The 24987-nt window shown below is 38.2% G+C and overlaps 1 protein-coding gene and 1 long non-coding RNA gene across 4 annotated transcripts in view; both read left to right on the top strand.

Moving 5' to 3' along the window:
* mgl (low-density lipoprotein receptor-related protein megalin) overlaps nucleotides 1–24987 on the top strand; it is a 52766-nt gene that overhangs the window by 10274 nt on the left and 17505 nt on the right. The window contains exons 2-6 of the mRNA XM_031973944.2: nucleotides 21352–21474; nucleotides 23130–23261; nucleotides 23374–23625; nucleotides 24317–24571; nucleotides 24820–24936. Of these exons, the coding sequence (XP_031829804.1) occupies nucleotides 21352–21474; nucleotides 23130–23261; nucleotides 23374–23625; nucleotides 24317–24571; nucleotides 24820–24936 (879 nt within the window). The remainder of the gene's footprint in view (nucleotides 1–21351; nucleotides 21475–23129; nucleotides 23262–23373; nucleotides 23626–24316; nucleotides 24572–24819; nucleotides 24937–24987) is intronic.
* On the top strand, nucleotides 11752–15643 carry LOC116425792 (uncharacterized). 3 transcript variants are annotated; one of them, XR_013001408.1, is made up of 3 exons: nucleotides 11752–11976; nucleotides 13067–14820; nucleotides 15087–15643. It is a non-coding gene; the product is annotated as an uncharacterized LOC116425792 (long non-coding RNA). The 3 variants fall into 3 exon arrangements; XR_013001407.1 differs by lacking the exon at nucleotides 15087–15643 and having other exon boundaries at nucleotides 13067–14465; nucleotides 14618–14686; XR_013001406.1 differs by lacking the exon at nucleotides 15087–15643 and having other exon boundaries at nucleotides 13067–13206; nucleotides 14001–14137.

Raw genomic sequence — 24987 nt, 5'->3', positions numbered from 1 at the left:
CCGCCGTTGCAACGGCTGTCGTTGCAAAGGCATGTATGCGTTGTTACTTGAAAAATAGGTATGAGGGGAGCATCGTTTTGATTGATTTTTTCTTTGTGGAAAAGAGTGATAATGTAATTATTATTTTTAGAATATATTTATCAATGCTTTGTGTTACAATAACGTGTCAGACACGAGCAGATTTTAAACAATTGAACTAGGAAGGAGGATTGTTTGATTCCTTTGAATTCAAATGAAATATTGTTCTGTTATGAATTGTTACAGTTTGTAGCAAAGATTGACATGAGCGGTGTATTTTGAAAGTGAAAATAATATTAATAATTCATATTTCTATTTATCACTATATATTTCTATAATTCAAATACACATTTAATATTTCAAAAACATCAGTGCAATTTATCAGTAAATAACCGAAATTTGTGGCGCAGATTTTGAAAGTGAAAATAATATTAATAATTCATATTTCTATTTATCACTATATATTTCTATAATTCAAATATACATTTAATATTTCAAAAACATCAGTGCAATTTATCAACAAATACTAAAATTTGTGGCACAGAACGTGTTAAAAGTTTTCCTGGGCCTCAAACGAGAAGAAACGTATTCAGAAGGAAAAATTTAGTAGACGACATGGACAATTTCTCGTTTCACAAGGATTTCAGCCGAAGAAATTCGGCGCAACGTTCGGATTTTCACCGGAAGCGATCGAAGAATCGGGCGAACGATGATTTCACTGAGTTTTTTGAAAGGCGTATGCCGAGATTCTCGAGCGATCACAAATTTAACGATTTTCCATCGGCGGCGTGTACCGCTATCCTCTTGCGTATTCAGGAAACATCATTTCCTTTGACCTCGAAGAGAAAAAACGAAGTTCGTGCGGCCTGTAGCTCTTACCTAGACAAATAGAAACGGAATGGAACGGTCGATTGACCGGCTCTGTCGTCTACTGTTGCAACGTAATCTCGTGTGATTGTCCGCCGCGAGATTATATGTGTATCGAGTAACCTAATCGCTAATAGGAGCATGCCTGCGAGTATCGCTGAAAAAGTCTGTCGTCGATCATTGTATTCAGATGAATAATCGGGTTAACAATCATCGACGTTAATTTTAATCGCCGGTTCACCCGTCGAAGGCAACATAATACCGATCTCGATAACAGTTTCTGATTAACGGCTCAAGAATTTTCTATAGAATTGAATTGTTCTCTTGTACAGTTTGCGAATTAACACTAGAAATATCAGAGTCTTTCCTGATTTATTCTTATAATTATTGAAGTAACAGGTTCTATGAGTTGTTATAGAGATTGATTTAGCAATAGGCAAAGTAAATTGTAAATGAATAATCTGAATAGACTCTCGCAGTTTCTATAGAGGAGTTTCAAACAATCGATTTAGCTAGGCAGTTTTAGTATTAAGTTCCTTGAATTGTTCGTTATCTTTTTGAGAGAAACATTGATTTAGCAACAGGCAATTTGTAAATCAATTGAAACAATAGCACTGTTGAGGTTCCTCAATTTGACTGTTCGGTTCTTCTTTTATTTTCCTTCTCAATGCAAAATTTGGATGTGTGGAAAATCGAATAATTTTAGGGTAGTTTCTTTGATTCGTTAAAATATTTGATATTATAACTGGTGCAATATTAGAACCTACAGAGTTCAAAGGGTTAACCCTTAGCACTTCAGGTTGTTTTGTAATCTATCAGCAACTAATTTTTATAGTATTCCTAGCGAAAATGAGAAATGCTGTAACATTTCAATATTTTATTTTCCTTCTCAGTACAAAATTTCGATGCGTGGAAAATTGAATAATTTTAGGGTAGTTTCTTTGATTCATTAAAATATTTAATATTATAACAGAGTTCAAAGGGTGAATCAAAGTTCAGAGCGGAGAATTATTTCTAAAATGTCGACAGCTGCAATTTTTATAGTATTCCTAGCGAAAATGAGAAATGCTATAACATTTCTTCTTTTATTTTCCTTCTTAGTACAAAATTGAATAATTTTAGGGTAGTTTCTTTAAGATTCATTAAAATATTTAATATTATAACAGAGTTCAAAGGGTTAATGAAAGTTCAGAGCGGAAAATTATTTCTAAAATGTCGACAGGCGTGAAGATATCGCGTTAGAAGCGCTCGCGAACGAAGCGTGCAGAAAAATGAAGGAGCGAAACGGATAAAAGGAAACCTCTCTCCACGGTTGAACTAGAAAGACAGCCCTCCGAGCCCAGAATGGACGTCCAGCGTGTCGGTACGCATTGATACACGTGCGGTGAACGCGCCGGTACACGCAGAACCGTAACACGATCGTATTTATTGAAACGTTTTTTGCGAGAGGCACCAGTTCACGGTCGACGGACTCCCTGAACTCGTAAAAGGTTCGCTATCGCGGCTGGATCGCGTTGAGCGACTTTAGGTGGATCACTGGGCCACGAAATCGTCTCCACGACTCCACGGTAACCAGAAAACAGCAATACCATTGAAATTTAGACTTGATGAAATGCTTTGCTTCGCTGTTTCTTCGAAATTTCTCTAGTCTATTGATTAATGTATTCAAATTACTGTAGGAAACTGTGAAGGTATATATAGCTGCTTCATTGCTATCGTGGTCTGGAATATTCAGAAGTTCAGTAGGAAATTGTTCCCAACGTTTCATTATAGCAGTTGGATTCATTGGAGACATTGATACTGCTGTGCAAAGACTGTCTTTATATAGGTACCTAATTCTAGTATGAACTACCATTGTTCTAGGGATAATCGTTTCCAAGATATCCACTCTACAGTCTGCCCGGTGTTACAAAATCCTTTACCTCACTATTTCTCCAAAATTTCTCTATTCATCTACTAACTCATTGAGTCTATTGTAGAGAACCAAACGTATAAATAGCTGCTGAGGACTACCACTGTTCCAGAGATAATCATTTCCAAGATATCCACTCTACAGTCTGCCCGGTATTAACAAAATCCTTCACCTTAATGTTCCTTAAAAATTTCTCTATTCACCTACTAACGCATTGAATTTACCGTAGAAAACTGTGAACATATAAATAGCTGCTGAGGACTACCACTGTTCCAGAGACAATCATTTCCAAGATATCCGCCCTGCAGTCTGCCCCGTATTGGCAAAATTGCCCGCATAACGCTCGCCGGCCGGCGACACAGTCTCGCGCTATTTCCAAGCGAAACGTCGCCTAGCGAGGCTGTCGTAGGCGAAATATCCTGGCCGATACCCCCTCGGTGCCGAGCAGCGAGTCACAAGCCAGGTTGGCAGGTTCGAGGCTGGCAGGTAAAGTCGGTAGGCGGGCCGAGGTTCATCGACCTCGGCCTAGCGGCCGACCGGATAGCGGGACCATGCTTCTCTCTGATTCTACGTTCTCCTTCTGCCTCCTCCTGTACACCTTCCTTTCCTCCTCTTCATTTCTTTGTCTCTAAGTGTCCTGCACGGCCTGGCGCGTCGCGATAACGCGTGCCCCGCACGTCTGCCCAGTCCATCGGACACCTCCTCGCTCTTTGCTAGGGGGTACGGTGTTCCAAGTACTTTTTCTTTTCCCCTAGAATATTTCCACGCGGCGCGCAGTACCTTTACACGTGAGCACCCGGTAATTCCTGGGTATGGAGCACGCCGGGCACGTCTCCGGAATCGTTGAGTGGAAATTGATTACGCCTCGATACGCTGGAGGCAAGTGCATTTAACCGTTTCACTGGCATCGGTCTTTCCAAAAACTCGGTCGCGCCTCTTTCCTTTCAGAAATTGAACCATGCTTCTCTGGTTTTAGATGAGAGAGTCGCGAATACTGTGATTTCCCTGTTTTTGGATTTCTAAGATGGTGATAGGGGAAAGGAGAATATGTGATTAGGAGGAATGAACTTCATTTGATTCTATGAACTGATTTTAACCCTTTGCACTCGAGAGATGCCTCTCATTCACCATTTAAATATTGAAATATTGAAATAAAATAGCTTCGTTCCTCAATGTACCTGTGATTTCTCTTCGAGTTTCATAAAATGTTGTATCTCATCAGAATATCTTGAAATATTTCTAGTGAAAAGCTTCCGAGTGCAAAGGGTTAATAAAATAGAATACTCTTTGATAGAATATAGGTTGCGACTAATATAACTAATTCAGTCTATAAATTAAGGTACCAAAGTATTGTACTTTGATATTTCACATACGCTGTAAAGTTCAATATTAAACATAAAAATTTAGAATTTTACTGTATCAAAGTGGTGACTGAGTCACCTCCTGAGTACAAAGGGTTAAAGGTAAACTCAATATTGTAATTATTACATGAAGAATCTTATACAGAGCGGAATACATGATCCACTGTTCGACTTTACAGAAACCTGCTGACTTACTGCCAACCCTTCGCTGTCAAACGATTTCTTGGTTCCCTAAGTAGACTCGTTAAATGACGTCGCAGGAAAGGAAGGGGTGATCCTTTGCGCCACCCGGTAGAGTCGGATGTCGAAATGGAAGTGATTACAACTAGGGTTACGGTCACGGTCTACGTGATGATTGAAATGTCATTTGCAGTGCGCAATTGCATTTGCAGAGGACCCTGATGAAGGTGTCAGAGGCAATTATCTTTTTTGTTAACTTAGTCAACCGAATGGAGACTCGCACTTTCCACTTAGTTAATATAGTATTCATATTAAAAACTGTGGCTTAAATATTTTCCAAATATTTGAAGATTTCTTAGCTTCACTTTAGCTCTAAGATTCAATTAGAAACGTATTGCCTTCTATTCTGTTCATCTTAGCTAATATGGTATTCATATTAAAAACTGTGGCTTAAATATTTTCCAAATATTTGAAGATTTCTTAACTTCACTTTAGCTTTAAGATTCAATTAGAAACGTATTGCCTTTTATTCTGTTCATCTTTCCACTTAGCTAATATAGTATTCATATTAAAAACTGTGGCTTAAATATTTTCCAAGTATTTGAAGATTTCTTAGCTTCACTTTAGCTCTAAGATTCAATTAGAAACGTATTGCCTTTTATTCTGTTCATCTTTTCTTCTGTTATTCAGTAAGTCTTGAAGTGGAATTTGCAATTCATCAAATCTGTTTTTACAAAACACAGTTTCTAACCGATTTCACGAACTGAATTCAATTGAAGATAATGGAAAAATTTGTAGTTCTAGTTCCTTTTAGGCGGATAGTTAAGACTATGCAAAATTGCGAAGGTTGAAAATAGCGGTAGAAGCTCTCGTGGAGCGTCGAGAGCGATTCGATTGTTGTTCCAACTCTCTCCTGTATATTTAGAAGCACTTTTTGAGGAACCGTCAGGAATCAGCAGTGTTGTAACTGTATCGAGTGGCGAAACTGTCGTTCAACCGAAATGAATCGACATAATCAGCGAATACCGAGGCGGTTACCAAATATCTATAATTCTCGTGAAGCTTTGCTACGAACTCGGCCACCGTGGAACGGCAGCGTTCGCAGGAGGAGAATATCTAGGGGAATTTTGAGATGCCATTGGAGAATGGAGGCTCGGTTTGAACGGCGGTGAGGCAACGGCGCAGTGAATTATCAGAGAGAAAATGAACTGGTTAAAGTTTACGCGCCGCGCTGACATTAAGAGTCGCGAAGTCAGTCAACGGCGATGCAGAACCGCTAGATTCGCGCTATCCGAGCTCTCTTGTAGTCCCATGGGTGAAAGTTTCAGTTTCCCACGCGATCAGCCCATGGGCGAATCAATGGGATCCGCGTGCTCTTATGGCATGGTCTGTAAGAATACTTTTGCAACAGTTCCATTCAGTTGCCTACTTGCCGCTCGTGCGTTCGATAATATTATATCGTTTAACGGTTGTACACGTTGCAGGGGATTGCGGAGAAATCGTTGCAGATTGCGCTTGGAAAGATACTTTTAGGAGAATGTTACGCGACAACTTGTCACATTGCAGATTACGTGTTAATGAAGAATATAAGGGGATGATAGGTATATTGGAGATGTGACATTTAAATTGAACGTAACATTGACCCTTTGTGGGTTGGAATGGTTGTGAAATTATAATAGTCTATATGTTGATTGAATTTTTATTTAGAGACTGATGTTCTTTAATTTTGAAAGAAATGTCTGGCCTGCAGAGGGTTAATGAGGTCAGAACGGTATCGCTGTAAAACGTGAAGCAATCACTGTAGTGTAGCCTGTTTTCTGGATGAAACTCGATAACTTGAAAAGTATGCAAAAAAATACTTCAGAAGTTGTAAGGTACATTTGTTCTACATTATAATGTTACAAAGTTTCTTAGCCCCTTGCCTTACAACATGAGTACAATCTCTATCTTCTAGTAAATACAATGATATAGACAGGCTTTGAATAATACTAACTTTATTACAAAATAAACATTACTTCACTGAGTTTGTCACGTTACGATATGAAGCTTGTTTGTAGATATTATGCTATGAACATAATTATGACTTGGTAGATAATCGATTCCGAGTACAAATTTTCTGTAACGTTAATAACTAAATAATAGGGTAATATAAGAATTTTCATATCAAAGAATTAATCATTCTTGCTTTACATCTTTGCTATAGAAAGAATAAGTGACACATAAAACACTCTAATTACATTACAATATGAAGTTTATTTCTAGATATTGTAGCACAAACATTTTTTATTAAAAATTCTGACACCTCTGTCAATAGTCAGCTTCTTCCTATCTTCCAATAAACACAATAATATAGACACGCTTTAAATAATACTAACTCCATTACAAAACAAACATTACTGAATTTATATTGTTACATTACAATGTGAACTTTATTTCTAGATATTATAGCGCAAACATTCTCAATTAAAAATTCTGACATCTCTGTCAATAGTCAGCTCCCTCGGAAACCACAGCGTCACGCGCTTGTCAAATTTCAAGCTTCCAGTCATCTGCAAGGGTTGATCGCAGACAAGTCGCTGGTTCCGTCGAGTAAACAGCGCAGCGGCCGCAGAAGTTCATAGAGCGCAGGCAGAAGCCGCACGCGGTAAATGTGAATCGCGGCGAATGACCTGGAAACCTTTGAGAAGGCGTATCGGAGCCACGATCGGAGAATATCAACGAGAAAGAATGCGAATGCCGGGTTGCTTCTATTCAAAATTCCTCGGTTTTCTTCCCCTCTCGGCTCCCCCGGCCGGCGCGCCGCGAACGAAACACTCCTCCTTTCTAATTTACGAGCGACGATGCGCGCGCCCGTTCCTCGGATGCAAGTCACACGGTCCGTTTCGGGCCCGTGGAACCTTCCACGGGCCTTCTCTCTCTCGAGACGTGCCGGTGCCATTCCTGCTCCACGGTTTCGACTCGACCGGACAAACACGAATGGAGTTGGCTAGAAAAATGTGATATTTTTGGCCCCTTGCGTTACCATTTCTTTCTCAATTATGATGGATACACTTATTTTGTTAATTAACACGTTGATTGCCACGGTGGTCGATGATCGGAGTTTCTAAAGCGCTGAAGAACGATTGCAATAAGAAACTTGATTTTAAATGATATTTGGTAACATAAGTAGCTAGGTCATATTACTACTGTGATATTGAACCATTAATCATTATTTTCAATATCATTCGCCTTTGTTATTAAAGAATGGTATTGGTATTCAAAGCGCTAGGAATTCTCGTGGCAGTCAACGTGTTAACCCTTTGCACTCGGAGGTTTCTCATTAGAAATATTTTAACCCTTGTCCTATGTCGAGTCAGACTCGACAATTTTTTTTATATTTATTTGTAGTGTCACAATTGTACCATCTAAAGGTAATATTTCAAAGACTCCCAAATATTCTTGAATAAATAAATAGAGCGTCACAATGAACTAACGTCGGCGTGTAGTGAGAAAGTGAGAAACCAAGAGCGTAGAGGGTTAATATTTTCTGATGAGATACAGACGATATTTATGAAACTAATTGGGAGAGAAATTATATCTACATTGAGCAACAAAGCTGTTTTCACCGTAATTGGACCACGATGTGAGTCATATTTGAACTTTACTGAAATTTTTTCATTTCATATTGCATTTCCAAGAGTCTCTCTGGGCTAAAATTTGAGTCCTATAAACAAAAACAATAACATTTCAATCATTCCTTTTATTCTCATAAGTGACTGAGTCATATCGTGGTACGATTAGGGTTAAAGTCGTTACGAGTCTGACACGTTATTACAAGTCAAAGGGTTAACACTGGAGTTACCAGACGATTTTGCTTTATTCGTAATTATCGAGTGGCTGTAAACGATTTACATATATAAATTAAGAAGGAAAGTTATCTTATTCGAATATTCCATATATTGATGCATGATACAAAGCTTAACACATTGCGTACTGGTAACGAGAAATCGCGTTTTTATATAAAGACACTTAGCTATACAACTTCGCTAATTAGCACAGCATTGAAGAAAATATAAAATTTGATTCGAATTGATTATCTATTTAAAATATATTACATAACAATATGATATCAGAGTTTTTCTATGGATAGTGATATAAGTTGACCTCAGTGAAAATTGCCATTCGCACGATTCAGTTTTCTGAAAATTAGCCGGTACGCAATGTGTTAATATTATATATATGACTTTATAATTTTGCAAATCAAATCAAATGGTGACTGAGGGTCACTTCTCGAGTGCAAAGGATTGAACTTAGATTAGCTAGGTCTACCGTTCATCCAGACATGAAAATTCGGTTAACGCGAGTGGAACGCTTGACACGATCGTCGCAGGTTCAACGTCGGTGTCTGCTGCTGGAGGGTTGTAAAAGGGAAAGAGAAAACGTTCGGTGCACGTCGAACGATAACGCCGCCGTTGGCTTCATAAAGCGAAATCGAGTCTAACGAAAGGAAGTGCACCGCGGTGCGCTCTATGATGGTTGGAATTGGAACGAGCATATAATGAGCGCTCATTGCTCGAAACCGAATCGTACCGGCGCGACTCCGTTCGTCCAATGGATTGTGTTTTCTCAATCAGATATAATTAACCGTCGAACATCGTCTGATCGTCTGACGCTGGAACAAACGACCGTGGAATAAAAATAAATTTCATCGTTTGTTAGCCTTAAGTTAACTGTGGAATTTAGCTGGAGAAACCTCTCGTTCTGCGCGCAAAATCAAAAAATGGAGCATAGTCTTCGAACGCAGAATGAATGCACTATATTTTAATGAAAGATCAAAGTGAAAGAAAGAAGAATTATATGTTTATGTGGAAAAATGAAGAATTCAGCCCTGAAAGAATTAGTATCGTGTCAAGCTTTATGATGACGTGTATAATCGTCAAATATAGTTAACTGGTCAACCCGTTTTCTTAATTATGATCGGTACAACTACTTTATCGTTAATGATTGATTAGGAAAAGAAAGAATTTTCACGTTTATTCGACGGCTACGTTTAGTTCGAAGGTTAACGATTGATAATAGAAGAGTAATTTATGTTAACCCTTAGCACTCCACATAACTTTGTGATATGTCAGCAACGCCTACCAATTTTGATAGTAGTCCTACTGAAAATTAACAATGTTATAACATTTCTTAAACCTTTAATTCCCTTCTCAGTACAAACTTTGTATATTTGGAAAATCTAACAATCTTAAGGTAGGTTTCTTAAAATTCATTGAAGTATTTAATATTAAAGCCTACAGAGTTCGAAGGGTTAAAAACGAATGAATAACACCTTTCTTAAGTTCAATGTTTTACGAGTCTGACACGGTAGGTCAAGGGGTTAAACGTTCTCCATTCTGAAACTCTGTACTTAATTAATTTCATTTTCTGGTAGTATATTTATTCTATTGTTTTACATGTTTCATCGATCTTCGTCTTTACGAATGATTTTTCTTCTGTTGTGGAGATCCATTTCGAGAAATGTCACGTGGATATAAGAAATGAAGTCGATGCTGTTGATAATTATCAATTATTCAGGACTAAGGGCCAAGATTGCGCTGGATTATCTAGATTTCATCGTGGTCCGAGCGCGTCTCGGTCGTTTACCATTCGGCTGGAATGTTACGATTGAATCGAGCGAAGTCGGATCAACGAACGATGGCGGCGATCGAGACGCACGTAAATAGGTGTGCCATTCAACCGTTCCACTCATACCTACTGTACTTGTAGTACGTGTCTACAAGGCCACGGAGAGAGACGAATGCTCGATTAATACCGTGGGTGAAGGGAGCTTCTTAAGCGACGTCCACAGGCGCGTTGCCCGTTACGTTGTTCGCTCGACGGTTTTTCGTTCGCGGCTACAATCATTCCTATCTATCGCCTGGTACGATCTATCGCTTCCAACCGCGGGTTAGGTGTAATTTTCGAATGGAACTCTGTGGAATCGGTACCATTCTTTTTGTTTTAACACTTTGACTGCCAAGTATACACTCATCGAAACTCCTACGCAATCAAAGCAATTTTCTTAACAACGCTGAAACTTAAGAAGTCAACATTCTTCGTAACGATTGCTCTACTATTTTTCTAGTATCTCACATCTAACAGAATTCAGTTTGTTCGTTTCATCACCGAGAAAAGTAATGTCCAAGTTTATGCGAATCGTGGTGTCACCCGAATTCGGGGAACACTCGAATTGACCCATCTCAGAATTTTGATTTTGCAAGTATAGAAATTGTGAACGCGTTTTTACGAAAGGAGATTCGAGTATCAAGAAACGCGTTGTTCTAATTTTTATGGGAAATTGAAAATAATTTAGTGTTAACCATTTACCTTATAATATCGTGTCAGACTCGTGACAAAATTTCGAATAGAATTGAACAAACACAAATGTTGTTCATTGCATAATTATTATACTCGTTATTTGTTTCAATGCAGATTACATTCTATTCCTCTGTTATCAATGATTATGCTTTAGAGCACACGTTGATATAGAACAAGAGTAGAATTGCCTCTTATTTTCAATAAATTATTGAGAGTAAGGTAGCTAGATCGTTCGTAGTTCAGAAAAGAATCATAGGGCAAGAGGTCAATCACTTCTCTTATTTTCAATAAATTATTGAGAGTAAAGTAGCTAGGTCATTCACAGTTCAGAAAGGAATCATAGGGCAAGAGAGAATTTTCTCCTATTATATGAACTGTTCATTTTGAAACTACCTTAACTCCATTTTCCAAAGAAATCAAGTTAATAAATCTTGCAAATCTACATAATCTTTTCATTCTTTAATAGTTCTTAAATCAATAGATGATCAATGATCAATAGCAAATTAGTATCAAAAATGAAACAAAAACTGAACGCTCTCCCATGAGATCTACATAATCTTTTTATTCTTTAATAATTCTTAAATCTTTTTCAAGTGGACTCAAGCTACTTTCAAAATAAATGGTTCAATATCTACAGAAATGTTTATCAATAATTTTGTATAAGCTGGTAGATTCCACAATCTGGAATATGTAATCCAATAAGACTATCAAACTGTACAATATGTCAATAATTTTTAAACAAAAACGTCATAACGTGAAAGAGAGTTCTAACGAATTTCAGTTATTTCCCGCGTTTTTAGATTTGAATTTTTTCTGAGCGACATCTATGCGAGAATCGTTGAAATTAGAAGCTCGCCTAAGGTCGATAACCTTTTTTTTTCTCGATTCGAGTCACAGGTAATTTTCAGTGAGTCAATTAATTTATTCATCCGTCGTTGAAGAGTAGACAGATGCTTGAATGGTTCGATGAATTCTTTGGAATATTATTGACAGTTTTCTAGAATATCTCGCGGTTTGAAGTTCGTCAAGTATTTGTCTGTTTATGCGCATGCCCAGCTATGTTTATTAGTTTCGTAGGCGGCACGGCACACATAGGGACAGGAAAGCATTCAGAGGTAGAAAAACTTCTTTCCTTTTCTCTCGGCGTTTCTTTGTGTCGGTTGATACTTTTATGAGGCTGCCGCGTGGCTATAAACGTCGCGAGAAGAACAAATTCGTCTCTAGTGCCATTTAAGGGCACGCTTTCTAGGAAACCACGGCGGACGACAAATCCTCGGGTCCTGTTACCGTCAAGCTTAGGCACGTATGAATATTCTTGGGAAATTGTTTCAATTTGATTGTTCCATTGAACGAATCATCGAAAATTATTTATTTTCTTAATATGTTCAGTTACATGTGTATCATACGTGGTATTAATTTCTGTAAGAAAATATTTTTAAGAAATATTACAAAGCGGGAACATAAAGGAAATTAAAATATAAAAATTAGCAGACATTTGAATATAACGATATTTTATTTAAAATATTAATACAGTTCAGAAATTAGATTACTGGAAATTTGAACGTAAGTTAACATTTCATTTAAAAGTCAGTACAGTTCAGAAATTACATGACAAGAAATTTGCATATAACTTAATATTTTATTTAAAACAATACAGTCTATGAGCAAAATATAACCGTGGCATTAAACGTGTTTAATAATAAAGCTAAAAAAAGAATTAAAGATCCCTACTCGGAATACCATTGAAACTGACATCTGGCGATATTTCCGCATAACGTCAAAGTGACCTGTCAAAGTTCAGTAGGTCGATATCGTTCCACGAATACCGTGCGGAAATCAAATTTGGGAAGCAATTTCGTATTGATTTCAGTCTGTCGCCTGAATCGACAGGCGGGTTAAACAATGATGATCAGAGTCGTTGCATGTCATCAGCATTCGTTAACAAAATTTTGCATCATGGTTGTCTGGCCCTGTCGATAATTCGACGTTCAACCGTAAACTGTCGATACTCGCGTAAGAAGTCTCTGGGGAATTTTTTTTCCTCGTTAATTGTGTCCATGTATATATTATTCTTCATTTTCAATATATAAATATTTAATATAAGATTAATATTTAACATAATATTGATGTTTAATATAGTATCCATATTTAATGTAGTATCAATATTTAATGTGGTATCAATATTTAATATGGTATCAATATTTAATATAGCATCAATATTTAATATAGTGTCAATATTGAATATAGTGTCAATATTTAATATAACATCAATATTTAATATAGTATCAATATTTAATATAATATTAATATTTAATATTGAATACCACCGGATTCAATTTCAGTTGGAGATTGCATTATTTATTGTTTGAATGATGTGTCATTCGCATAGGTTTCCACGAGGACAGACAGTAATAATTGGTAAACGAAGAGACTAGGCCGGAATTAAGGTCGTACGTTTGCATTTGAAGTTTTCGGGTCGTCGTTCCTCTTGTCAGGAGAATCTATACTGATCGACGAAACTGGGACAAGGTTGTATTTATCGGTCACCCGTTATACACGATACGCCGAGATTCTTCGGTTCCATTCTGGTCGCAAATTATCCGCTGTGACTGGCGTTATAATTGCGGGCACCTCTCACGAATTCCTTTAACACTAGGTTTACATTTATCGTACAGTTTATTCTCTGTTTCTAGGAAGATTCAAGAAGTTTCTAGAAGAATCTTCAGGGTTAAAAGTACCATTAGGAAGCATAATCACATAATTGAATCAATTAAAATCCAAACATTTGTATATTGAGGAACGAAGCTATTTTATTCTAATATACAAAGTTCAATATTGATTAGTGTCAAATCTAGTGGTGACTGAGTCACCTGAATAAAGGGTTAAAAGTATCATTAGGAAGCATAATCACATAATTGAATCAATTAAAATCCAAACATCTGTACATTGAGGAACGAAGCTATTTTATTCTATTATACAAAGTTCAATATTAAATAGTGTCAAATCTAGTGGTGACTGTCACCTGAATGCAAAGGGGTAAAAGTATCATTAGGAAGCATAATCTCATAATTGGATCAATTAAAATCCAAACATTTGCCAAGTAATGTTCATAAAATTCATGAGTCACGTTGACTGATTGTAAATCTAGTGTTAATACGTTTCCTGGAGATTCCAATTTTATTGGAAGATAAAATTATTCCTTGAAACAGAAGAAATTATTGTTATTATTGAGAAGGAATTATTCGTATCACTGAGTGAAATGTTCTAGAATTAAATAATCTGTACTCCCCCGGTTCTAGTAACTTTTAGGAAACTAATTTCAGATCGGCGTGCTTGGAAATAGGAAGTTACACGGAAAACCATAGGGAGAGATTAATTCTACGTTAGCAACGACGCAAGGAAGGAATGTTATAAATATAAAATCTCTCGTCGCGAACCGAGCGAGCGCACGATGCACCGATTCCATGTTACCATGGACGAGCCGCTTCGCGATGTGATTTGAATGAGAAGAACGTGTTCGACCGGTGCATGTAAGGGAAAAGAAAATGCAATGAGGTCAGAGACACTCTAACATCAGCAATTAAGGATTAAGGCAGATTCTCGTCACCGATTCGTCGGCGTTTCAAAAACGACCGGCAATGAGTCATACCGAATTATCGCTCCGTCGTAACCCAATTAAAAATCATTCCATTTAAAAAGGTACTTGACACAGTAACGGGTTCATCGAATGTTGCTATTTTTACACTCGCCGAGAGAACGGTAGGATCTCTCTCACTGGATCGTATCAGGTTGTACTTGTTCTTACAAAATTATAAAATCAACTTGAAATTAGCTTGAAAATCAGTTTAAAAAAATAAGTTGTTCTCGTTTGAACTTGAAATTACGAGTTCCTCCGGTGATCGCTTTGGCTAATTTTTATTTTACATTATTCTAACCGTAGAACGAGTGAAGAGAGTGTCGCACACCTCTGCGCAGGGAGCAAGAAGATTTTACGACTCCGCAAACCGAGCGCTTCACGCGCTAGCTTAATCGGCCCAGCGAGAACCGCGGTAAATACTAGAGAATCTCGTCTCTCCGGACTTAATAGAGAGACAAACGCGTCTCGTGACGGATAATTGCGTTCCTCCACGCCGGGCCGGATCGGTAATTATTGAATTATGTCCCCTAACCGATTCTAATCTGTCAGACCCGTGAACATTCGACTTAGCAGCCGCCTTTCATCGAGCCAGGGAGTGTCCTTCCTACCTTTGCCCCCTCGCCCGACAATTGTAAGAGAGTCGAAGGTCAACAGTATGCTAATTCATTAGAAAAATAAGAAATTCAAATTCGATTGAACCTCCTGCCGCGACGGGTGTCTCGGCACCTTTCTAATTACCGAATCAATGTCAATAACCGGCGAACTCTTCAAGGATCCATCCTTGAGGCCCACGAAGACCTGAAAATCCTCCAACGACATTCACCGTCAGGATGATCCGAAGACATTACAATTCATACTAGCAACATGAACACTCCATGGACCAGCCAGCATCATCCTTCTCCTTATCAGTTAATGTCCAACATCCAAGACCATTGATAACGTTCCTGGAAGATTAGAGGGACATCCAATAGCACAGCGTTCTGGAGGACAGACAATTCAAAGAATTGGACATCATACTAGAAACATGAACACTCCATGGACCAGCCACCAACATGCTTATCACAAGTTAATCTCGACCAGCATCCAAGACCATTGATAACGTTCCTGGAAGATTCGAGGGACATCCAATAGCACAGCGTTCTGGAGGACAGAGGGCACACAGAATTTTCCGCTGGAAAACGAGGAGGGCCGAAGGCCGAAAGAGGGTCCTGAATTATTCAAAAAGCCGCGTGTCCCCGGTGCTGCCTCGAGGCACCGCGGAGACTCCTCTATCGAGGTGCTCAGCTAGAGAAGGTCGCGAGAGAGGATCGCGCGCAAAAAAAGATCCGTGGCGAGGAACGAAGGTAGGCGAGTGCACTTCTCCGGCTTCCTCCTCCTCCTCCTCCTCCTCTTCCTCCTCCTCCTCCTCCTCCTCCTCCTCCTCCTCCTCCTCCTCCTCCTCCTCCTCCTCCTCCTCCTCCTCCTCCTCCTCCACCTCCTCCTCCACCTCCTCCTCCACCTCCGCCGCTTCTCCTCTCCTCCTCGACTTCTCTGATCGAGTCTTACCGAGTCTGTTCGAGTCTCTGCCGGCCTGGCTGTGCCTGCCGTCGGTACCAGGGAGCACCGCCTGGTACGAGCGGTGCACTCGCCGCCTCTCTCCCCTGCCTCTCCGCGCGCGCGCTCTTTTTCCGTCTCTCGTTTTCTCGCGCGGCCTGCTTGCACCAAGCTGTGTCCCTATCCGTGACACATACACGGCCCACCTTCGTTCACGAAGCGCGCGCGCGTGAGCGCGTTAGCCTGCGAGATGAGAAAACTCGTTAGATAGACGAATATGAGAAACCTCTGGCCCAAGGGAGTCCCCGAAGGGGACGAACACGCTGACAATGAGAGTCTAAGGCGTGTTCACCCGGTATATCAGAGTGGATGGCAAAAAACGCTGCTCGGTTTCTTTAGTTTGATTGTTACCTTGCACGGCTCCGCTGTTTGTTATTGCTTCTTTGTGTTTGCTCTGTTGATGGCTTGACACTTTGACTGCTGCGTCGCCGAGTTTGGGACTGATTTTTGAGTAAACCGGGACGCGAGGATCCTTGGTGATTGGATGAGATTTAGAAAGATAGAGCAATTAAGGTTCTTTGTAATGATTGTTCTATTTCTCTTTTGGTTTGGGAGACTTTGGTTTCTGCTTGACACCTTGTGTTTACTTGAGCTGAGCTTGTAACGTTTGACTATCGACAATTTGCTATGATATTGATACAAGTAATATTGGTAATTGACTTAATTGTCCATAAAAGTAGGAATTTCATTTGAAGATTGATAATAGCACAACAGTTTATTTCTCTTTTGGTTTAGTAGACTTTAGTTTCTGCTTGACACCTTGTATTTACTTTCTCTAAACTTGTAACATTTGACTGTCGACAATTTGCTATGATATTCATACAAATAATATAATATTTCATTAGAATTTAAAATTAGAATTTCATTAGAAGATAAATTGATAATAGCACAACAGTTTGCTTTGAACCATGGACATTGAACAAGTTTTGAATTAATCTAGAAATCTGTCTCAGTGATTACATGACAAGGGGTTAACGAAGGAAACAGTTTCGACTGCGTATGAACGACAGTTTCGATGAGTGTTTACTCAGCAGCCAGAGCGTTAAACATTTCGTCGGGCGTGTTTAGGTACAGCGGCACGCGCGACGCGAGACGCCGTCCCCGTGACGTCGAACCGCCGGTTTTTTCGGCGATATCGCCGGCTGGCTCGCCGGGAACTCGTTTGTCGTTAAACCGTGGATCAGGGATTGCTGAAATATTTATGAATCGCGTGCCGCCGGACGGTGGAAATATTCGGAATACTTTCGTATCGTCACGGTGGTCTGTCACGAAAAACATAACCTTCGTTGCTTCCTTTGGCATCCGTGCTCCTCCTCGCGCGCGGGGAGCATAATGATTTTGTTCCGAATATAGTTAGAGTACAGGGAAAGTTCGTTGCGATTATGTTTAGGGTAAACGTAGCTGAGGAATGATGCGTTGCGAATATGTCTAGGTAAATAGGATTAACTCTTTGCGAACGAAGATTCTTTGAAGCTAAATTATATATTAATTGCTTAAATAATAGGAAAAACAGAAACTGTGTTGATCTCTTACTGTTTTAGTAATTCGATCATTTGTTTGCGACTCAGTGCTAGAAACATGAAAATTTCATGTCACCAATATGTCGACATTCGTCTGCAAAGGGTTAAATCGAATTACATAGTTATTGTATTCCTGTTGTTGAGAAGAGCTCCATAATGGAGAGGCAAGGGATTGTTAGGGATTTTATTTGTTTCAACCCCTTGACCTAGGATTTAGCTGATTGCTACACTAAAGAATTTGTCATTGACCTTTTGCTCTATGTTGGCTCTGCTAGGCATAGTTTGCATTACTGATCTCATATGATTAACTTCAAATTGTAAAATTCTCTTTTTATTTTATCCTTAAGTAATTCTTTTTCGTTATAGAAATGAAACTGTTTAGGCAGAGGGTTAATAATAATAGAAACAGAGGAGAATTCCGCATTTATATCCACGTTCACTTGAAAGAGTGACAGTTAATAACAGAAATAATATTATTACAGAAATAGTAATATTATAATTAGAAATAATAATATTAGTACAGAAATAATACTTAATTTAAGCTGTCGATAGTTAGGATTTATTTGTCCTTTGTTAACACTAGAACTACCGAGCATTTGATACGATTGAAATGTAATCGCTATGAATATTGTAGTAATAGATTATTGTCGGTTTTTTCAGACATTCATTATAATATTTAACTGGAACTATTTATTTTCAAAGTCACTTTGAATATTCAATGCTTTGAATATATCAGTAATTGCTAAACAGAACAATTGAAACCAGTCATTTTGACTGGTAGATCTAGTGTTAATTTCTATTTGTCATCTTCGTCAAGACGATATTGTAGAGCAAAGTATTCATTAACTAAGTGTAACATACTGATCAACAGCAAACTAGTATCAAAAATTAAAAACTGAAAGCTCTCCAATGAGACCTGCAATGAATTGAAAACTGAATTGTGCACTATACATAGAAGAACTTAGATATCATATTGTCATGTAATATATCTCAAATAGATAATCAATTGGAATCAAATTTTATATTTTTGACAATACTGTGGTAATTAGCGAAGTTCCATAACTGTCTTCATATAAAAACAAGATTTCTCGTTACCGGTACGCAACCTGTTAACACTAGAACTGCCGAGCAATTGATACGATTGACATGTAATCGCTATGAATATTGTATCATTATTATATTCAAATGAAACTATTTATTTTCAAAATCATTTCGAATATTCAATGCTCTAAAGATATCAATAATCTCGAAACAGAAAAACTGAAACCAGTGATTTTGACTGTTACGGTAGTTCTAGTGTTAAGAAGAAAACGCACATGTATCTAGGACACGCAGCGGCAAGCGAGAATGCGTTATAATTGTAGCTCAAAATCAACTCGAAAACGGATTTCGTAATCCGTATAATTGCGTCCCGTAAAAGCTTCTGTTATCGAAGGTACGTCATCGAACGAGAAAGGTTAAGCGTCCTGTCGATGTTATCCTTGAGAGGATGCACATATACGGCGGCCAGGGAATGTGCTAGATAACCGATTCCAGCTAGATTCCATTGAGATTCTATCTGCACGGTGCCAGCCGGTACCGTTCTGTCTCCCATCCGCGGCCGATGTTCTTTCTTCATCCTTTTTATCCGGTAGAAATAACACGCCGCGCGAAAACAGAACGTTTTTCCCCCTTTTTTCTCTCTCGCGGCACGAGGAAAAAGAAGAAAGCGGGTTAGCGAATTAGATAATATCTGCCGATGTTTACCGGAAACGTGATTTTTTCCAATTCTCTGCCAATCACGCGTAATTGCCTGTACGCGAACGTGATTATCGACGATTCTGCGTCGACGGAAAAGCTGTTCGGGATTCCCCGGATTTCGCTGAGCGTTCGCGCGTTTAGATTTCTTCTAATAATGTTGCGAGGATGCTCCACTAATGAGTCTTCGAGCAGTTTCTTTGTGAAACGATGGTGTTTCACAAAGTATTGTTTTGTATTTTCTGATTTTTGCAAATTTCAATGGGATACATAATATTCTATTGTTACTATTCTATTGAATTTTCAAAATCAATGTATTACACAACATTAATATTCTCAGTGTTTCTTTTAATTATTTTGCAACTATTAAAAGGAATGATTTTGCAATTATTAAAAGGATGACAGATGTTTCTCGAAGAGATTATTCAAGAAATTGATTTAGTAACACGTGTACTGAATTATCAATCAATTAATGTCTCGATGAGGGCACTCTTGAAGTTGCTATAGTTATAGTTAACTGCGTTGGCTTCTAAGCGACTGATAATTTACTATTACTACTTTACTGTACAAATGGATAGTTTTCCACCACCCTGCACATACTACTGGAAAACCCGAACGAAATTCGAAATCGTTGCTCGTTTCCTTTTCGAAGAAAAGCAACGCAGCTCTTAATTGGGCCGGTCGTCTTCGTTCGAACCAGTTGAAGCAAAATCCCCCTCGAAGCGTCGTTCAGTTAAGTTAATCGCGGCTGTCATCTTTCTCGGCGAGGCGAGACTTTCATCGCTTTTCGAGCATATCCAACGATTTTCTACGGATTAATTGGCCACTTAGAGGCTCGCGGCCGATCGATCGGGCCAGTTTCGATCGATAACACCGTGGTTTTCACCTGAATCGAATTTCGAAATTTCGAAATTTCGAAGTTTCTCGTACGTTCAACAAAATTCGGTTCGTTCGACACGTCGCTGAAATCAATCCCATAGATATAAGATTAATTTCAGTTTACAAGCTACGAAATTACATTTAGGGATTCAATGACTCGTCTCAGCTCCATTCGTTCCAATAGTTTGTTTAGATTTATTGAATTGAACAAAATATAATTGAGAGGATTTAACACGAGAATTTCGAGCATTTTGTATAGAAATACTTAGTCTTCCATAACAAAGGCAATAAGAAATTAAGAAGTAATTACCATTACACTATTATCTAACTGCTTCTGTAAAGATTTGTATTCGACGTCGATTTTCTTATTGCCATTGTTTTCTAGTAATTTCTTGGTCATCGATCATCACCGTGACAGTCATTGTGTCAAGGATTATATATTGAAAGAAATAAGGACTCATTATATTAAATGTTTTCGATAATATCAAGTGGAAATTAGGGGTGTTGCACCTTAACCAGTTAACTGTGTTTGACGAGTATACTCGTCATGGTAAAAAGTAGTGACCATTGGCTATTTAAATTGTAATTTCTATGAAAAATAGTGACCATTGGCTATTTAAATTGTAATTTCTATGAAAAATAGTGACCATTGGCTATTTAAATTGTAATTTCTGTAAAAAATAGTGACCATTGGCTATTTAAATTGTAATTTCTATAAAAAATAGTGACCATTGTCTATTTAAAGTGTAATTTCTGTGAAAAGTAGTGACCATTCGCTATTTAACTCTTTGCACTCGAGGGCTCCGGAGCAGAGCCATTTAAAATTTGTCATTACAAACTGTAAAATTCTGTCATTAAATGTACTATAATATTTATAATCGACAAAAGACGGTAAAATACATCTATACTTTTCTTTTGCCTGTATCATTCATTTATATGTTAATACGCTTCTATCAAAATTTCATCCAGTTACTGGTAATGTCAGTGAGAAAAAGCTTCGAGTGCAAAGGGTTCAATTGTAATTTCCGTGAAAAGCCAATGGTCAGTACTTTTTACCATGACGAGTATACTCGTGAAACACAGTTAACTGGTGAAGCAAGAAAAGAAGCTCGAAACGGATCTTCTCGAGCGCGCTCGTGGCCCGGGATTCCCCCAGTCGCGGTGCACCTACAGAGGAAACTGCCACTATGCATTTGAACCTTTCACCTATCACGCCACAGATGCATCGAGTCACGCTCCGTCCTAAACCTACTACGTTCGAACCGTTGCCAACGAATTACAGCGAATCCCTGTTTCTTTCTGTTCCAGCTGATGGCACCGGATGCGGCCGCTACAACTTCAAATGTCTGGACGGCACCTGTATACCGGTCACCTCGGTGTGCAATTATCAAAAAGACTGCGAAAGCTCCGAGGATGAGTTCCAGTCGTGCTGTAAGTTCTACAGGATCATCTTCCCTTAACACTTTACATAGTTTCGTGATATGTCAGCAACTCCTATTAATTTTGATAGTAGTCCTACTGAAAATTAACCCTTTGAACTCTATAGGCTTCAATATTGCACCAGTTGTAGTATTAAATATTTTAATGAACCTTAAAGAAACTACCCTACAATTATTAGATTTTTCATACGTCCAAATTTTCTACTGAGAAGGAAAATAAAAGATCTAAGAAATCTTATAGCATTTTCCATTTTCGCTAGGGATACCATAAAAATTAGTTGCAGACTTTTAATTGCAAAAAGAGAAAAATGCATACTCTATGAGCTTTGCTCTAAAATATAATAATTGATAGGGAAAAAATATTTCATCTGAGTTGAGAAGAATTGAGTAATATTTATGTTTGTTAAATTCTATTGAAAATTTTCATGAGTCTCCCATTATTGTAAGGTAGAAGGTTAATTAATATCTTGCTGTTTCAATAATTCATTTCTCTGCGACTTGGTCTTCCAAACATGAAAATTTCATCTAATTTTCACCTCTCTTCAAAGGGTTAATAATTGAAAAACAAATGTATATGTTGTTGATAAATTGTACTGATATTTTTCATAATTTTTTGCACCGTTGCCACGGCGAAGACGATCGAGCATCACGCGCGATGACAGATGCACATCCGGGAGGAAGTGTTGTAGTACCTTTTGATTCGCTTCCGGTTCACGCGACGTTCTCCCGGGAAATGGATCCGAAGGAAAAACGTGTTTCACGCAGGACTTGTGAACACAGGGCATTGCGTAACTTTTTCGACGTTTTTGCCCGAGCGGACAATACGGTTTATAGAACGCTGTATCTGAACGTTGAGAATGATGTAACGTTGTCGGGAACGATAAAACAGTAGGAGTATCTGACGGTGAAATGAAAAGAGTCGAGGGAATAGGAAAATCATCTGTCATTACTGCTACGAATGTAATTAGATATGAGTCGCTTAGAGGCTAATGTGGTTAAGTTCAAGAAACAAACATTGAGAAAATGAATGTTGTAGCTTTGGAATGATTGTACAATATATTCAAAAGTTATAGAAAGAAGGGCTTCAAAACTAACATTATTTTGAAGTCTAAGAAACAAAGATTGAGAAAATGAAAGTTACAGTTTCTGAAATGATGGTACAATATATTTAAAAGGTATAAAAAGTAGGACTTCAAAACATTGTCATTTTGAAGTTCAAGAAACAAAGATTGAGAAAATGAATGTTATAGCTTCTGAAATGATTGTGCATCATATTCAAAAGTTATAAAAAGTAAGGCTTCAAAACAAATATTATTTTGAAGTCCAAAACACAAAGATTGAGAAAATGAATGTTATAGCTTCTGAAATGATTGTGCATCATATTCAATAGTTATAAAAAGTAAGGCTTCAAAACATTGTCATTTTGAAGTTCAAGAGACAAAGATTGAGAAAATAAATGTTATAGCTTCTGAAATGTTAAAAGTTAAAAGTTAAGTTGCTTCTGAAATTCTAATAAATTAGAAAATATCAAAAACTGTACTCAAATGTACTGAATAATTTTTCTTTGGTATACCAATTCAGTACCTAACGAATAAGGAAAATGTAACACATACTTGTCATTAATTAAAATTTAAATTTGATTTTTAGTGCCACCTGACTGCGATGCCGGACAGATTACCTGTGGCCAGTATATTTTCAATAAGACTTATTGCATACCTCCCCATCAACGATGTGACATGACCGTCGATTGCGTCGACGGAACCGACGAAGCTGGCTGCAGTGAGTTTTAATTATCTATAGAATAAAACACCGTTGAAAATATCCGTTTATATGGAACGTTTAAGTTTCTCTTACAAGTAAACAAGCTTAACAGGTGGAAATGTTTAAAAAGATTACAGGAAATGCCAGCCCGACGACTTCCGATGCGGCGGCACGACTCCAGAACTCTGCATCCCAAAGGAGAAGGAGTGCGACGGTTATTTAGACTGCAGGAACGGCCGGGACGAGGAGAAATGCAACAACGCGAAACCAGCCTGCAGGTTGGACCAGTTCAGATGCAACACCACGCAACGTTGCATAGAACAGTCAGCTCGGTGCAATTACAAAGATGATTGCGGGGACAACAGTGATGAGGAGAATTGCAGTATGTCTGGTTTTTCACGTTGCCTCGAATCGGAGAGTTGGAATGTTAATTAACCCCTTGCTCTGACTGCATTCTCAATTATCATATGACTACTTTGTCATTGATGATTTATTGGAAAGGAAATTTTGGGTATACTCTATGTCTTTGTTTGATTTGTGTAACAGTTGACAGTAGAGGAATTATGTTATGAATTTGAAGAATTTTATATTCATGTTGCATTCTGTTTGACATTGTAAGACAAAGGATTAAAGCGCCACGAAAATCTTGACCACTTTTCTGTACGGTTATCCTTTTTAGCAAATAATTATCACTGGAATAAAATTAGTTATGTTTCCTATAGAAGATCCTAATAAGAATAGTAAATGACCAGCTAGTATATTTGCTGATAGTTGAATTAAATTTCTAATTGATTCAATTAAAACTCTAAATCTTATTAATATCAAAGGTGTATTTATAGGAACAAGATGAGTGAATATATGTTTTGTATTTATAATTCAACCAAATAATATAAATCTAATTATAATAATTTCTAAGTAGCAACAGATATTCACTATATTAAGGTACTGAAAATGTTCGTGCAAAGGGTTAAACATTTTGATTCGACAATTGATTGTATCCAAGTAATTCAGAAGCGTCAGTCATCAACGACTGACATGGTATTTAACGTGTTACCGCTTGAATATTATTTTAGATTTCCAACCGTGCTCCATCAACCAATTCAGATGTGCCAATGCTCTCTGCATACCGAAATCGTATCACTGTGACGGTTATAAGGACTGTCAGGATGGCTCCGACGAGAAGTCCTGTACCGTAACCGTGTGTCCCGGGAATAAATTCCTCTGTCCAAAGGGTGGGCCAGAAGACAAACCGCTTTGCATCGATCGGTCCCAGCTGTGCGACGGGAAGCGTGATTGCCAGGACGGTGCCGACGAAGATTCCCAATGCTGTAAATATCTCTTTCCTCCTTCCTTCTCGGTTTGCGCTGCCTAGACTGTATTATAAGTTTCACTGATACTCAGTACAGAATTAACAATTATTAACGGTGAACCTTCTACCTTAATTAATATGCTTAAATGGATCTCCAGAGCAGGTACGTTGATCCTCGTCTGTCGAGCACACTCTGTATAACGTCGGCCTTGATTCTCTACAGAAACGAGTCCAACGAATTTTCATCGCTTCTCTGTTTCTTTGCAGCGACCAGCATGTGTAGTTTACTAAGGTGTCAGTACAATTGTCAGGCCTCTCCTATGGGAGGAGCTTGCTATTGCCCCAAGGGTAGGGTTCTCGCTAATGACTCAAGAACATGCGTAGGTACGTCTGTCCTAATCGATCCACCGCACTGTACATTAGCAACCTATTGCA

Source organism: Nomia melanderi, chromosome 2, assembly GCF_051020985.1.
Source record: "Nomia melanderi isolate GNS246 chromosome 2, iyNomMela1, whole genome shotgun sequence".
NCBI classification, from domain to species: domain Eukaryota; kingdom Metazoa; phylum Arthropoda; class Insecta; order Hymenoptera; family Halictidae; genus Nomia; species Nomia melanderi.
Note: the sequence above shows the minus strand (reverse complement) of the source record. Positions and strands in the feature narration are given on the sequence as shown.